Source organism: Seriola lalandi, unplaced genomic scaffold (genome assembly GCF_002814215.2).
Source record: "Seriola lalandi dorsalis isolate HSWRI2012SDOR001 ecotype SW California unplaced genomic scaffold, Sedor1 jcf7180002054376, whole genome shotgun sequence".
Taxonomy (NCBI): Eukaryota; Metazoa; Chordata; class Actinopteri; order Carangiformes; family Carangidae; genus Seriola; species Seriola lalandi.
In genome coordinates, this window is record NW_019524929.1 from 37,942 (window position 1) to 53,344 (window position 15,403).

At 42.5% G+C, this 15,403-nt stretch overlaps 1 protein-coding gene across 1 annotated transcript in view; it reads right to left on the reverse strand.

The window, feature by feature from the left end:
- kcnn3 (potassium intermediate/small conductance calcium-activated channel, subfamily N, member 3) overlaps positions 1-13,043 on the reverse strand; it is a 44,721-nt gene extending 31,678 nt beyond the window's left edge. The window contains exons 1-2 of the mRNA XM_023408887.2: positions 11,921-13,043; positions 1,204-1,299 (exon numbers count right to left, since the gene is read on the reverse strand). Coding sequence (XP_023264655.1) covers positions 1,204-1,299; positions 11,921-13,021 — 1,197 coding nt within the window. The 5' untranslated portion in view covers positions 13,022-13,043. The remainder of the gene's footprint in view (positions 1-1,203; positions 1,300-11,920) is intronic.
- Between the last annotated feature and the right edge of the window lie 2,360 nt (positions 13,044-15,403).

Consider the following 15,403-nt stretch of genomic DNA (forward strand, 5'->3'; position numbering starts at 1 on the left):
GTGCATCGATTGCAAATGGCTTCCAATGAAAACCCCGGCTAAATGACCATGGTACCATTATATTAGTGAAATGACAAACAGCAAAACAGATATCATGAAGCATGAAAGCATTTCTGATTGATTGTTTCAGCCTCACAAGAGGTTGGGTTTGTGTATGTTTACGTGCGTTGTGTGTGTGAGCGTTTGCATGTTTATGTATGTTCTCTGTGCATCTATTGAATGACAGGATTGTTATTGAGTGTGTATTTAACATTCAGTGCGTATCTACTGGATCCAAAGCCATGCTGACTCTTTCGTTGATCCCACTAAGACTCTCATTAATGTCATTAATTGGCGGGAGCCGACACACACCTGGTTCCCCTGGTCTATCTCCAGACCCTGAGGGACGACCACATAATGTGTACACTATGGACGGAGCTCAGATGTGCTTTTGTTTATATTAGAAAAAATAGAAATAGATATATAAATAGAAAAACACTCCTAAACAAAAGGCATTAAAGTTCTGCTACTGCTACACACAATGACATCAGCATGAACAGCTGTTTACTTATCTGTCTAGAAGAAACGTTACGAGTTCAGCATCAAACTCTTGCTTTGTTTCTATTTCAATCACTTCTTCTACTAAGGTTAGCATGCTAACTGTCTCGTCAATTTCTGAAACCCAGCCAATGATGGATGAAGCTCTTGGCAAGACTGGTAGGTAAATAGCTGGTAATGCTATTGTTAGCCATGTAGCAATAGCAAAACTTCCAAATAGATCCTTTAAAAGATTGGTGGCTATTTTGGGGAATGCTCTATCTTGCCAAGAGTGAGATAAGAAGATCAATACCATAACTATTTGTAAAACCATAAATTTTTCTTGTGTTGACACTTTTATACTTTTGATTGTTTTATACTATAACTTTTTCTACAGATTAAACAAAAGAGATATAATATGGTCTTTTCCGGTGCTAGTAGATGGAGTTTGTTACCTTTGGGCATGGCAAGGTTATCGGTTTTCCTCTTCTTCCAGTCTTCAAGACAAGCTGAGCTAATCGTCTACCAGCTCTAGCTCCATACTTCAAGCACAGACATTAGAGTGGTATTGATCCTCTTCTCAGTAAAGCTAAACTACCAAAGCTGCCAAAATATCACACACCTGCATGTGATTTACCTTGTGTCCACATATATAATGGAGGGTGGAGGCATGTGTTTGTATTTTACCTGAACCTCCCGTGCATGGTAGGCTATGATGAGGCCCAGCAATATGACTGTGGACAGGCTGATCAGACACTTCAGGGCCAGAGAATACATGGAGCTCTGTAGAGAGAAAATGGACACACACACCATTAGAATCATTCAGCACCAACATAAAACATATTTCAGATTGACTCTGCTTTGGTAATTAGTTTAATATTCAGAGGAAAGTGATGAAAAACACTTAGAGAGGATAACACAATCTTAAAAAGGTCTTGATTGTCAAGATTAAAAGTCTGGTTTAACTTGTCAGATGTCCCAGATGTCACACAATGTCCTACGTCCCTCCGCTGAAATGCCATGTGCACCGTGGCGGCACTGCCTCAGCATAAACAATAAGAACTAACATTTACAAAAGAGACTTTCAAAGGCTGAACAGAAGTAGAATAGTAGTATGCCACCCGTCTGCAGTCAAGCTTTAAAACCTCTGCTTGTCTGGTTTCATAGGGTTTATAATCAATGCACTGGGGAACTTCCGATCAATACAACTCATAGCACTTGAATGGCTTCTTTAACCCCCTCACCTCACACGCAGACTACAGCAATGCTTACTGGAGTAACAATACATGTGAACACACATACGTACAATCACATTTGTATATTAGCACATCTACACAACTGCACACGTCTGATCTACATTAATCTACACCAGTGGTTCCCAAACAAATCATGGCCCATTTGAAAATCTCAAAAATGTTTGCGGCCCACATCTGAACCCATAACAATGCGGAGGCCGAATAATGTTTTCTCAGAGCGTTTTATTTTATTATTTTATTTATTATTATGATGGAACATTCTGGCCTGAACTGAAAGCAGGGGAAAAGTAGGAAGCTCCATTTTTCTTTTTTCTTTGACATTATTTATTTATTTATTTTTATGAATACATTTTTTCACTAGAATTTTACTGTTGTGCAAATGATTTGTTGGCCCACTTGCAATACATTCGCGGCCCACCAGTGGGTCAAGGCCCACAGGATGGGAACAACTAATCTACACAAATGCAGATGGAATATCAAAAGAGAAAAGTGTGTTTTGATTGATTGTTTTGCTCTCAAGTGATCCATTTCAGAAAGTAAAAAGGAGTAAATAAGAACAATTCCTGTGATCACATATCATGCAGAGTACTTGAACTAACCCACAGCCAAGATATATTTATTTCTGTTTGGCTGACAGATGTCCATTAAAATTCAACATTAGGACAACTCATTTGTGGCTCTGGTTAACAGTTTAATCACCATTTTAAATCGGCGCACAGGGTATGTTAAACTGCAGGTAACCATAGCAACAACACACACAGGCAGGTTACCCTCACTGGAGAAACTTGCCTAACCATGGGTGAAACTCATACACAGAAGCAGCAGTCATAAAACTCCAAATATAGGGAAACAGAATTACAACATTAAGTTAATAAAGTATCGAAACGATAATAATATGAAACCAATTGTAATTAATCAATTGATGTGGTTAATATATAATGCACAGTCATCAGGGTCACAGTATTCCTGCACATAACATTAAAGGATAAAGCCGGTGTTGTTGTTTAGTTTGCTAACTGTCAACAAATTCAAAGAATAAATTTGATGAGGACTATATTATGAATTATTATGTGTTTGGTGCTCTGGTAAATATTTGCAGTTGGATGGAGGTATGAGGGAACCCAGGGAAACGGTGTGGCTTATTAATGTGTTTTGAACAGTTTTTGGATGGATAATGGAGCTCTGTCACACAGAGGAAGCGGCTATATCAGGATCTGGTCAAACGGGTAATGCTTGGTAGTAGGATCAATTCATTGTTAGTTCTGTTCTTTTCAGTGTATGTGTTTACAAAAACCAAATTTCTACACTTATCCTTTAATTTTGAGGAAAAGAGAGGAGAAAGAACCAATAAAAACTTATAGGTTTCAGAATGAGGTATTTCTTTCTGTGTCCTGTATATGCCAATCTATAAACAATGAGAGGCATGAATAAGTATTAGACAGCTATTGGCTGTCTAATGTCAATAGCTGTCAGAGTTCACCAGGTTTCATTCATTACATTTTCAACAGAGTATTTTAGTGTCACTATTCTGTTTAAAAAACTTGTAAAACCTTGGGAAAAAAAGAAATTCTGTTTACAGATACAAAATGTCAGGAATCGGTAGTCAAACAAAACATTTCTTTTGACTAATGTTCTAAGCCTTAGAAATACAACTAGCTGTGCTCAGTGCTTTGGTTTCTGAAAGCCACACTTGCTAAATTCATTCATTTGTCTACATCAGCTCAAGGACTCTGGAATTGCAGAATATATTGCAAACACACAGACACACACACACACACACACACGCACACAAAAGAAAAGAAAAAAACAAGAAAATGAGGAGCATTCATTTTCAGGATCACCAAGGTCACATATGAACACAACAGCCTGCTGCCCTCTTCAAAAGAGTTGAGCCAGCTTAAGACTGCAGCATCTCAAGTCAGATATTTCAGCTGTTAAGTAGGATGCTGTTAAGAATTCATTGCCAAACACTCTCTTGTTCTGAGTGTGCACTCTGAGTTTAGGCATGTATTACTCAGCCTTTCTTTCATGACGTTATTAAGCAGAAGCTACATTACATTTTGGGTTCATGAATATATATTGCAAGTCAGCCTCGTGGAAAATAGAGTGTGTTAGTGTGTTATTGTGTCTATTTAGGGTCTCTGTAGATGCCTTAATGTTGTTAATTCAACATCACACAAACACTCAGAAACACACACGCAGTCAAGTTTGTTAATCCTCACTTGCCCATTTCTCCGTTGAGTATGCATTTTCCCCATAATTATCAAAATAGACAAAGATTCAATATGAGACTGAGTGCCCTTTCTACCATTTATATAACACACACAATTGCACACACATACAGAAAAACTCACACACGGAGAGCATTAAGTGAGTGTTGTTCATTTGTTGCTCATATCAGTGTGGTTATGGGCCACTGCACAACACTGAGAAAATACCATCTAGCTTTGACTCTCCAATGATTTTCTCTATCAGCTTGCCCAAAGCTCTCGCTGTCTTTTGGTCTTTATTTGCTTGCGCTCTCTCTTCCTGTCTTGGTCCTCCTCTCCTCTGCTAACATCTCATTTCACTGAAGCAAACTAGGTGCACATAGGGGTGAATGATTAATTGCATTTGCGATAATATCGCAATACGATAAAATAAGATTTTCTAACTGCAAAGGCTGCTCTGGTCATGTGACATGCAAGAGAGAGTAAAGCAGTCGGCTAAAAGGGATCAAAAACTTGGCCTGCTACACTTTGACCTGTTGTACAATGACCTTTAACTTTAGTGTCAAAGAGGAGCAGTACGTCGGTTGTGTGGCTTTAAAAAAGAAGATTCTGCACAGCGTCAGGTGTTGTGCAGAACCTGCCTTGCTACCGTCGCTACCTCACGGGGCAACTCTACTAACCTGTGTCAGCATTTTAAAAAACACCCTCAAAGCCATGTACGATAGTTACATGGCTAAAATGCCGACCACCAGTGTGTCAGGTAAGCCATATACCACCTGACAAGGATCACTGACCGAAATGTTTGAAAGCATAACTCCATATGAACGTAATTCAAAACGGCATGGGGAGATTACTCAGGCAACAACAGAGTTCATAGGGAAAGGTATGATGCCTCTCAGCACGGTGACCAAGCCTGGGTTTACGACTTTGATAAATACACTGGAAAAGCGGAACAGCATGCCCTCCCGCACATATTTTAGCCAGGTTCTCATACCGGAGCTACATAAAAAATACAAGCAGAGAGTCGCAGCAGAGCTGAAAACAACAGAGTTTTTCGCTACTACAACTGACACGTGGTCAAGCCGTACAGCGGAGCCCTATCAGAGTCTTACAGTGCATTTCATTAAGGAAGACTTCGACCTAAAAGCTCGCTGCTTCCAAACTGCCTACTTCCCTGACGACCACACGGGGGAAAACATTGCAGCTGGCTGAAGGGAGGGGGCTTGCCAGCTAGGATCTCCATGAAGAGAACCATGTCTGCATAACGACGGACAATTTTACATGCTTACAAGGTGGTAAGTGAAACAAATCAGTCAATATACTACTGTGATTGAAGTAGTTAAATAAAAATATGTCAGTCATATGAATTCATGCATCATCTAATTTCATCCTGACATATCGGCCCGACCTACAGGAAAGAACAGTTTATGTTTAATCTATCTAATATTGTGTTAGTCATAATAAAGAATGATTTGTTGCTTGTGTTTGTTGAATAATACAGAAGATAAGGAACTTATCTAAAAAATAATTGCATATTAAATCGCAATTGCATTATTGGTTAAAAAAAATCGCAATTAGATTACTTTCCCGAATTGTTCAGCCCTAGGTGCACACGAAGCCAACAATGATGTGCTAATTAGAGAATTGCAGACTTGGGTTTCAGCAGCGAATCTGTCTAAATACACAGTCACACTTAAGAGTTGAAATGTGATTTGCTCCGAGTTAACTTCCTCTCACTCTCTTCCCTCTCACCTCGCTCACCGTGTTTACCTTCAGCCGTCTGTTGGCCGTTTAGTTTTTTTTTCCTTCAGTTCTGCCCATTACATTGTCAAGAGCATTTTGTTTCTGCCTCTTTCCACTTCACTAACTCTACCTTCATATCAAATGACTCGACTGTGACGGTGATGTGTGTGTACATGCTTGCCGTCTGTTCATTTCAGTTTTTTTTTTCATACCATGACCACTGACAATCCTCAGTGCTGATTGGCTGGCAGAGGTCCATTAATTTCTAAGATTGGGACACCTGTGCTGCAGGTGTTTGCTGTTCTAAATGAATGTACCAGTATTAAACTTTAGACAAAAACAGCAACAGTGACATTTGTTCGTACTTCAACCGCTACAATCAGTGGCACTAAATGAGATAGCAACCTCCTGACAGCAAGAAGAAGAGCTCCTTTGTTTGCTGTATTTAGCTGAACAAATAGAAAACAAGTCATCTGCGTATCTCTGTACTCCCTTAAAAACTAATTATAAAGGTGTGGATAGTGACAGATTGTCTTGCAAACCTTCTTTTAAAAACAAAACAAACCCTTTCAGTAAGTCAATCAGTCAGTTACAGGGCGCACAGTCCACATGAACCTTCAGGAACATGGGCACATGATGAAAAATACAGAACACAGACCTTGGCAGCCACATGAATACAGTAAGAATCAACTTTGAAGTACTGACATTTGAGCTACAGTCATCAGGGGATTAGCTTAAATTTAGCATTAAGACTGGAAGCTTGGCTCTGTCCGAAGTTCAAAAATACACCTTCCAAAATAAATAAAAAAATAAAAGCTGATGAATAATAATCAAATCAATTTGGTTGGTTGTTTGTTATTTTTTAGCTACAGTGAAGTTTGTACAACCATAAGTTAAGTTGTTGTTGGATAGTATCCCTGGTATATACTGTAACGCTTGCATGTGTGTGCATGTGTTATGCGTGTGAGGAAGTGTTTTTCCTTTTGTCCAGCTGTGCATTAAGTGTGTGATTAGTGTGTATTGATCAATGGTTCAGTGGACAGCATGTGGAGATAATGAGCTTTTTGAGCTTCTTTAGTTCAATCAGCAGGCGGACACAAACACATACACACACACACACACCACAAAAAGAAAAGGGGTTTTCCCCATTTGCCCTCACCTCACCCTTATTGACACAAATGTGAGAGCAAATAGATGTCGCCTACGAACCCATTACACTTGCAGTGATAAGTCGCTCACTACACGTGTTGGTAATGAATATGAATGTGTGTGTATGTATGTGTGTGAGTGTGTTGTAATGTGTTAGCCTTGGGGGTCTCTCCCTGTCAGAGTGATTCCTTCTTGCAATCAGTCTCCAGGGAAACAGGCAATAGACAGAGGTGCGATGTCACCTTACCAGGATAAACACACACACACACACACACACACACACACACACACACACACACACACACACACAACTGCACTTTGACACACACCATTACCGCCCTACACACTCAATTTAATCCAGACAAAGGGGGATGTGAACACACAAACACACACACACACTAGCAGGTGCATCCATGGGTACTAATATGAATGAACTGAATCCATAAAGACACACACTCCATAGGTGTGTATACACAAAGGAGACAACTCAGTCAGTGACGTGAATGTTTACGTTACAGCTGGATGATGCAAGTCCTAACACACCCATGTGTACCAACACACTCACACTAGCAGACAGAGGTAGCCCAGCCTTGTTATACTGAAAGAAATGAGCATATTTGTACCTGTTAGTAGCAAGACCTGTGGGAGCTACCGTCCCTTAGAAGCCTGTGATCTAGAAGATGAAGGGAGCGTGGAGTGGAGTGGAGGAAAGGAAAGGAAGAGGAGGTGGAGGAGGAGAGGAGGGGGAGAGCAGCGCAGAAGTGCTGAGATGGCTCCTTTAGAGAATATGGTGGCAGTTGGTGCATTTAATTCCCTGATGATCCTCATATACTGTCTGAAAAGCAGCACGCAGCCACTGTAAGTGGCCTAGCAGAGAAAGGTCTCCCAGTAAATGTCTGCAAGAAATGTCATAGGCAGGGGGGGGTGAGGGCTGTGATGGAGAGGCGAAGGTAGTGTTGATGGAATGAGAGAGATGTTGTAAGCCTGCTGAGATGGCAATGACCCCTTTGGGGAAACGAAGACGTATTTAAGATTTGCCAGTAAACACTCCTCATAAGTGAGAAGAAGGAAGTAAGGAAGGAGAGGGAGAATGAAAGCGAACCCTGTTGCTAATCTGTGAAGTCATCCAATGCTGGTGGTAAGAAACTGACAGTAAGTGGTTACATGCTAACACATGATACCCCATCCCTCGATCTCTCTAACACATAACACCCATCTGTATGGTGAGGTGTCAAGTGTGTCTATTGACAGTTTGACAGGTGAAGTTGACAACAGCTGTGCATTCCCTCAGAATAGCCATGTTCCATCGCAGGCCTGATACGTGGCGTGAAGCCGGGGCCCCGAGGAGCCAAGTGGGCCTTTGTGAAATGATCTATTGATCTGACAGTGACATGCCGCATGCTAAGGTCCCAGGTGTCTCAGGGCCTCAGTTATTCTCAGATAGAGACACACGTCAGACAGATGTCGGACCCCCTCTCCTTTAACCTGGTTCTTAATAAAATCAATAATAGAAGCTCATAAAAGTGTTTTTAAGGTAAGCTGTCCCCTTTCTGCCATTTAAAGTGTCAAGGTCCTGGGTCAGAGGCAGTGAACAAGTGACACTGACCATGAAGACGTGCCACAGAACATGTAGATAAAATACAGTACAGTGTTTTGACAGCAAAGATGTACAGTATCTCTAACAAACTCTCAAAACATGTCGCAAGAAAAGTTATGGTAGAAATTTGAAACCCTCACTTTTGCTTTTGTGTTGGATGGCTCTTGTGTGAAAACTCACAATTCTGCCTGAGACCAAATTAAATTATTTCACATTCATGAATTATTTCATCATCCAGTATTCTCTCTGCATAATCTGTCTTGGCTCAATAACTGTGATTGTACGTTTACAGTACAGGGATTTACTAAAGTGCTGAATATACTCTACATGCTGAACATGAGAATAGTTTTTCTGTGCAACAAAAACATAACCTCATGATCTCAGATGTGGCCTTAGTGTTTATCTGGAACATGACTTGGTAATAACTGAAGGGAGATGCTATGATACAATTACCGGGATATCTCAGCTGTAGCTACACTATGTGCTGACAGGGTCTGAAATCTGTTTCTGCACATGAATATACATATGCTTACTCACTATATCCACAGTCACGAACACCATGTCCTCCTCTGTTAACCTCGCTCTTTTCATCCCTGCTAACACACTCACAAACGCACACATGCACCATCCAACCCACCCTGTTTAGTTCCATTCTTATTCTTCATCTCTATTTTTGGGAGCAACACAGAGCAGCTGGACCTGCTAAAAAAGAGTGCAGGAGCGCTTGGTAGACATTCATACATTGGCAGTAAACAGTGACATTGAGTTTACAGCTCTTGTCAAAGACACAACGTCTCATGAAGCTGTTAACAGGATATTTATATATATATACACATGCATACTGTATATATTTTCAATGATGAAAAATGATCTGTACCTATCACATTTCCTCATGAGCGCTCACTCCACCTCTCAGTGACGGCTGTCAATACTTAGCACACGATATAGCACCTCTGAAAGTCAGCATCCATTTTCAATGTGCGCGTTTGTACGGCATGTGCGTAGGGGGGTGGAAAGTGCATGTGTGGGTGAGTGATTATCAATAATCAATAGAAAAAAAATCATTCAAGGCTTCCCCCCTTACAGTGGTTTAAAGCACTGCATGGACCTTTCCACTTCTCCCTTTGCTGTCCTCCCATTCATCTCCTTTTCCGTTCTCTCTTTCATCCTCATGATCTCTAACCATTTTTCACAACAACCAGCGGGCTTCTTTCCACCTCAATTATCTAAGTGAGGGCTTGAACTGTCTGATGGAACGCCAGTATCCGCTGGAGTCAAACCAAATCCGCAACCATAAAAAAAAAAAAAAAAAAAAAAAAAAAAAAAAAAAAAAAAAAGGACAAAATATAACTTGGCACTTGGCATTTAAAAATGAATTTGCTGAAGCGTACTTAACTCTCTGGATTCAACCTTTCTTTAAAAATGTACAACCCCGAAAGGAGACTATGAGGTCCAAAGATATTTTACATACTCTTCTTCCTCAACTCTGACATCCTGTTATTAACTGGATATCTTAATGAACATAGATTAATCAATATAGTAGCTAAGAGCACCGGCAAACAGAGTGGCTTCCCTGCTCAAATTCACAGTTGTCCATCAATTCTTATTGATAGACATTGCCGCCTTATTCAGATGAGGACTTTATTGGTTGTAGCTTAAGAACCTAAATCAGGCTTTTCATTATCGCCTTTCCTTTTTCTCTCCTTCTACAGCCTCTCATTTCTCGCCCAGCCGCTTCTCTCTTCCGATCACACTCCCCCAGTTTGACGCCCACTGGAGGAGCAGAGGAGCAGAGGGAGAGAGAAAGTGAGGGGAAAAATTAAAGACAGGAAAAAAGAAAGCAGTACAAAGAGACGGGCGCAGAGTTGAAATAGAAAGGAGACAGACAGAGAAAGAGTCGGCTGTCTCCTTCGGGGAGGAGAATAGGCCGACTGAAAGGAAGAAAAGAGAGACTGAGAGAAAGAAATTCAAACCATGAATTTTCATTAATAAAAAGAGACCGACTGCCTCTAAAACAGTGATTTTCATAAAGTAATGAGTGGGAGACAGAAGCAAAGGAGAAACTAAGCCAAGGCACAGCGAGCAAAACAGAACAGGGAGAGCTCTCTATGACAAGAACAGAGAGACCAAGTATCAACTGGAGACCACAAACGGACTGAAAGAGAAACAGAGAGGGGGGAGATAGAGAGGAGAGACACACCCAGCTGGCCTGTTCTAATAGGCTACCTGTAAATCTGTGCACTCACATGATCCCACATCCTCCTTCACATGATCAGTGATCCATATATGACAAGCTGCATAAGTGGAAGTAATGTTTCCACCTTATTAACTAAGGAAAACCAGCTCTCTGTGATGTGTCAGACCGAAAGTAAGGATGAACCGGGGGATAGAAGTATCTCTGCATAAGGAAGGTGAGAACAACATGCACCTAGGCTTTGCGGGACCCTGTGACACATACACACACATGCACACACACGACCAAAATAAACAGACAATAGCAGCCAGGGGCCGATTCAGCTTATTACACTCCCCATTACACAGACAAATGAGATCCTGGCCTCCTACTGATAATCTGCCCCCCCCCCCATGTCCTCTGCATCCTTGCATTACATCACCCAGAAGCAGCAACTGTCAAGCCTGGTCATTACAGTACATAACCCTCCAACAACATTGGCATGGTTCTGGTCAGACTGAGTGGGGAGTGCCAATCATGAATTAGGTGATTAACTGGTGAAAGCTGATGCCAATTATCTGGCCACCTACCCATCCAAAATACTCAAAGTTTGGGTGCCCTTGTGATCTGGGTTAATATGCATACTATTAACGTATCTAGCTGGTGACCTTTGTTACATGGCATCCCCTTCTTTGACCCTCCCCCTACATTTCCTGTCAGTCATCGATGGCTACTATCAAAATGTTTAAAAAGAGCCAAGGTTAGACTGAGATTCCAGCTAAGCACCAACACACGTAGCTTCTTTTTGGGGAGACTTGAAAGGAATGGAGCTACTTTAAAGAGGCACTCCATCAAATTACTATTTCACCTTCATAAAGTTGGAGGCCTTGTGAGAGACGATGAAAAGCAGAATGGTCAAAATTGAAATGGCAGAGACAGAGATATCCTGACTTTTAGCTCCCAGTAAGGGCCAAACACAGGATCCTACGTTTCCCATTATGCAACTTGATAGTGTGTTTCATTAGACCCTCCCTGCCTGGTAAATGTACGTCTTTGAAATGCCACACCCCCAGTTTGTAACTCTGGCTTTCTGTTCTAGATTTGTAGTCACACCCAAGTCAAGATAACCCTGATGACATCAGTATGACATCATTAGGATATTTTTCTCCTCCCAGAGCCACAGAAGACATTATACCCCCGTTTTCCCAGGAGTAGTACTAACTATGGCTAGTGATCGTTAAAGTGATCGTTAAGTATCACCGGCCCATCCCCTCACCTTTGTGTACACGCCCCATGACAGCTCCGTCTCAATAACCATGACGACGATGCCAAACATTCCGAAGATGAGGGCATAGTCACTCAGCCTCTTCCTCTTTTCGAACAATGCCCTGCGATGCCCCAGTTTATAGCCAATGTTTTGGTTCTTCCGTTTAGGGGCCTTGGAGGTGCTGCCCCTAGGCCCGGTGCCCACCGCCCCGACCCCTCCTTGCCTGCTGCCCCTCCCCGGCTGCGCCCGCCTGCTCTCCACCAGCGCGTGGTTCTGGTGGTAGATGGACATCTGGTTGGATGTGGAGTCAGTGATGTCATACCCTCCTCTGAGGTACGGCGAGTCTTCTTTGGATGAAATCACAATCTCTGGAGGGCTCTGGATTGGGGGTTGATTGGTAGAGGACTGGGCCACCGAAGAGGTAGGTAGGGCTTCTCGCTGTCTGTCATGCCCCCCAGCGGCCGTTGCCCCGGCAACAGCTGAAACGCCACCCTCTTTGGTTTCACTGCTGCTGTCTGATTCGATGAGGTTTCTGCGGGAGGCGCTGAGGCGGCTCAGGGGCTTCATGACCCCGCCTGTGTACTTACAGGAGCTCATGGCGATCTCCGTGAAGGGGTTACTGTCCCTACGGTGAACCAGAGGACTGGCCTGTCTGTGTTTGCAGCCCCTCTCTCTCTCCCTGTCCCTGTCACGCTCTCTGTCCCTCTCCCGCTCCATGGAGGGTGAGTGGGAGGAGTAAAAGAGGGCGTTGTAGACCGGGGAGTTGTCCCCGCTCAGGCTGTGCTGCGAGCCCAAGCAGGAGGACAGTGGGGTGCTGGTGGGGTGCAGGGCGTTGGGGATGGGTGGGGGCAGAGGCTGGGCTCCAGAGGAGGACAGGGGTAACTTGGGGAGCGATGTTGGAGGTAAGTTGGGCGTGGCAGGGGACGGGGACGGGGTGCTGCCATTTAGACGGTCGAGGCTTGATCCTCCCATGTGGTTGGAGTGGTTTGATCCTGGCTGATTGCCAGTGGTGGAGGGATGGGATATAATGCCCAGGGGAAAGAGGAAGCGTTGGTCCTCATCCTCGCTCCCTCCTAGCAGAGCCAAGCTTAGAGAGGGGGGAGGCTCCATGGTCACGGCTGTGGCCACGCACCTGTCTACAGACAAACACAAAAAAGAGAAGAGAAGAACTGTAAAGAGAAAAACTATACAAAATACGTACTCTTCATCTTGACGGTATCAATGAAGACAGGACAGACAACGCCAGAGAGGATGGAGGGAGGAGTGGATGAGAATTATGCCGGACAATGGTTAGTTAGAACAAATTCAGGGGAAAGACTGAACTCCAAAGGCTGAAGATGTGTGACAAAGAGGGGCAGCAGAGTGAAGAAAAGTGGTCGTAATTGGGGAATATGTTATTCCTTGAGTCACATTTGAGTCAGCTGCCCAGTCAGCCTCTCTCAGCGCTCTCTCTCTCTCTGTCTTTCTGTTTCCCAGTGTCCTCTCCTTCTCTCACATCCCACAGCGCTTCCAGCAGTCTATGCCATAAAATGTCATCTGTGTTACACTGTTGTTAGCCTGGAGGATGGTACAAATCCTCTGGCTTTACACCATGGAAATGAGATCAGGCTCAGAGACTAAAGGATAATAATTCCACATGAGTCAATTTTGATAGCAAGGGAAGTACTGTGACTAGTTAACCATAAGTTGGCTGCATTTTGTTGCATTTGATTGATCCAAAACAATAACCTACTTTCAGTATGATATAACCAGACACCTTCACGGCCCCCTCCTCCCTGTCTGTTTCTCTACCTACCTCCTACCTCTTCTCTCTCAGTCCCTGTCCCCCAGGTTAGTTGTGTTGAATCACTGGCTGGATGAAAATAGACCACCACACTTTTTCTTTTTCATGTTGTCACGGCCATCCCACCATCCTTTCGCCTCCTTTCATACAGCTCCTCCACAGGTCCTCGCTTGTCTGCCGAAATTGTGCGTCGCTTCCCACAGATGTTGCCTCCGTCTCCGCTCACTTGATATGATCAGTTTATTTCTCCTTCTGTCATCAGTAATCTAAGGATGGTGCCCATTTCGATCCTGTCAGTGACAATCGACACGAGATGAAGAGGAATAGTCCATGGTGCTTTGTTTAAATCGGTCAACCTGTGGCTGCACGTTAAAAATGTGCAGCAACATAAACCGGCAAAAAAAAAAAAGAAGAAAAAAAAAAAGGATGGGCAACAAAAAAAAAAACAACTCAAAAAACAAAACAAAACGCAAAGCTGGACGTCAAGTAACAGTCCTCAGATGAGCAGTGAAGTCTGTGATTTAATATGTGACTCCACCGACTTCCACTCAATCTACAGCTGACTGTCTCCCCGTGTCTGTCTCTCACTCTCTCCTCCAACTTCTCTCCCTCTTTTCTCCGCCTCCAGTCCTGCCGTTCATTCCCATTGGACGAAATCAGGAAGGCGAAATAAGCGCTGAAAACAGGTGGCAGGATTTGTAAAATGCAGTCGCCAAACAAATGTCTAATTTATTGTACCCCGGTTATTTGGGGATTAGCCTCAGAAAAAAAAAACCCAAACAAAAAACCATTTGATCCATTTGATCCATTTGTAGCTGCTTGACTCTATGATAAAGACTATATGGCCTGTTCGGTCGCTTATGTCACCTGTTACGCCAGCTAAAGGACGCTGGAACAGGCAACCCCAAGTGAAAAACACAGGCACTCAGAGATTCATTTTCGTGTTTAGTTATTTTTAAAACAAAGACATCTCTTGCAGTTACACAAAACTGTGATGTTCCAAGAAAAAATAAATAAATAAAAAAATAAAAATAAAAAACTACAACATATGGCGAGGAGGAGGGTGTGGAAGCAGAGGATCAGGAGCGGCGCTGTGCGAGCTGCACACTTTTCCTTTTAGTGATTAAATTGACTTTAAGCAATGATGCATACAATATGTTAATATATGAACCTCAAACTATAATCCATGAATGCTCTTTCTTTCTTTTTCTATTTATTGTGTACCTGTGAAGCTGCTGGATACAGTTGCCCTTACAGAGATAAATAAAGTTGTATTGTAATGAATTGAATATTAGGTGAATAATTTACGAGAACAATAAAAATCATGTCAAAGGACATTTCTGATGGATAATTTATGGATGGATGGATATATTTATATATATGAATGTGACTGCAGTTTTTTGTTAGGGAGTCTCTGGTTTCATTCTTAGCAGCCTAATCAATTTATAATTCCAACTCTAGAGTGTATATATATATATATAATCCTGTATAATTAGACTATTCCACCTGACCTAATCGGTTTAATATCATGGTTTTCTGTGTGCCTCATGTGCTCCCTTAATCGGATGAGCGCAGACGCCGAATTGTGTGGGAAAGGATTAGACTGTTTCCTTATAACAGGTCAGCCTATCCTGCGATTATGCAACCTGACAGACATCAATAAAGCAAATCATATCATGTGGAGGATGATTCCAAGTATTCATACAACA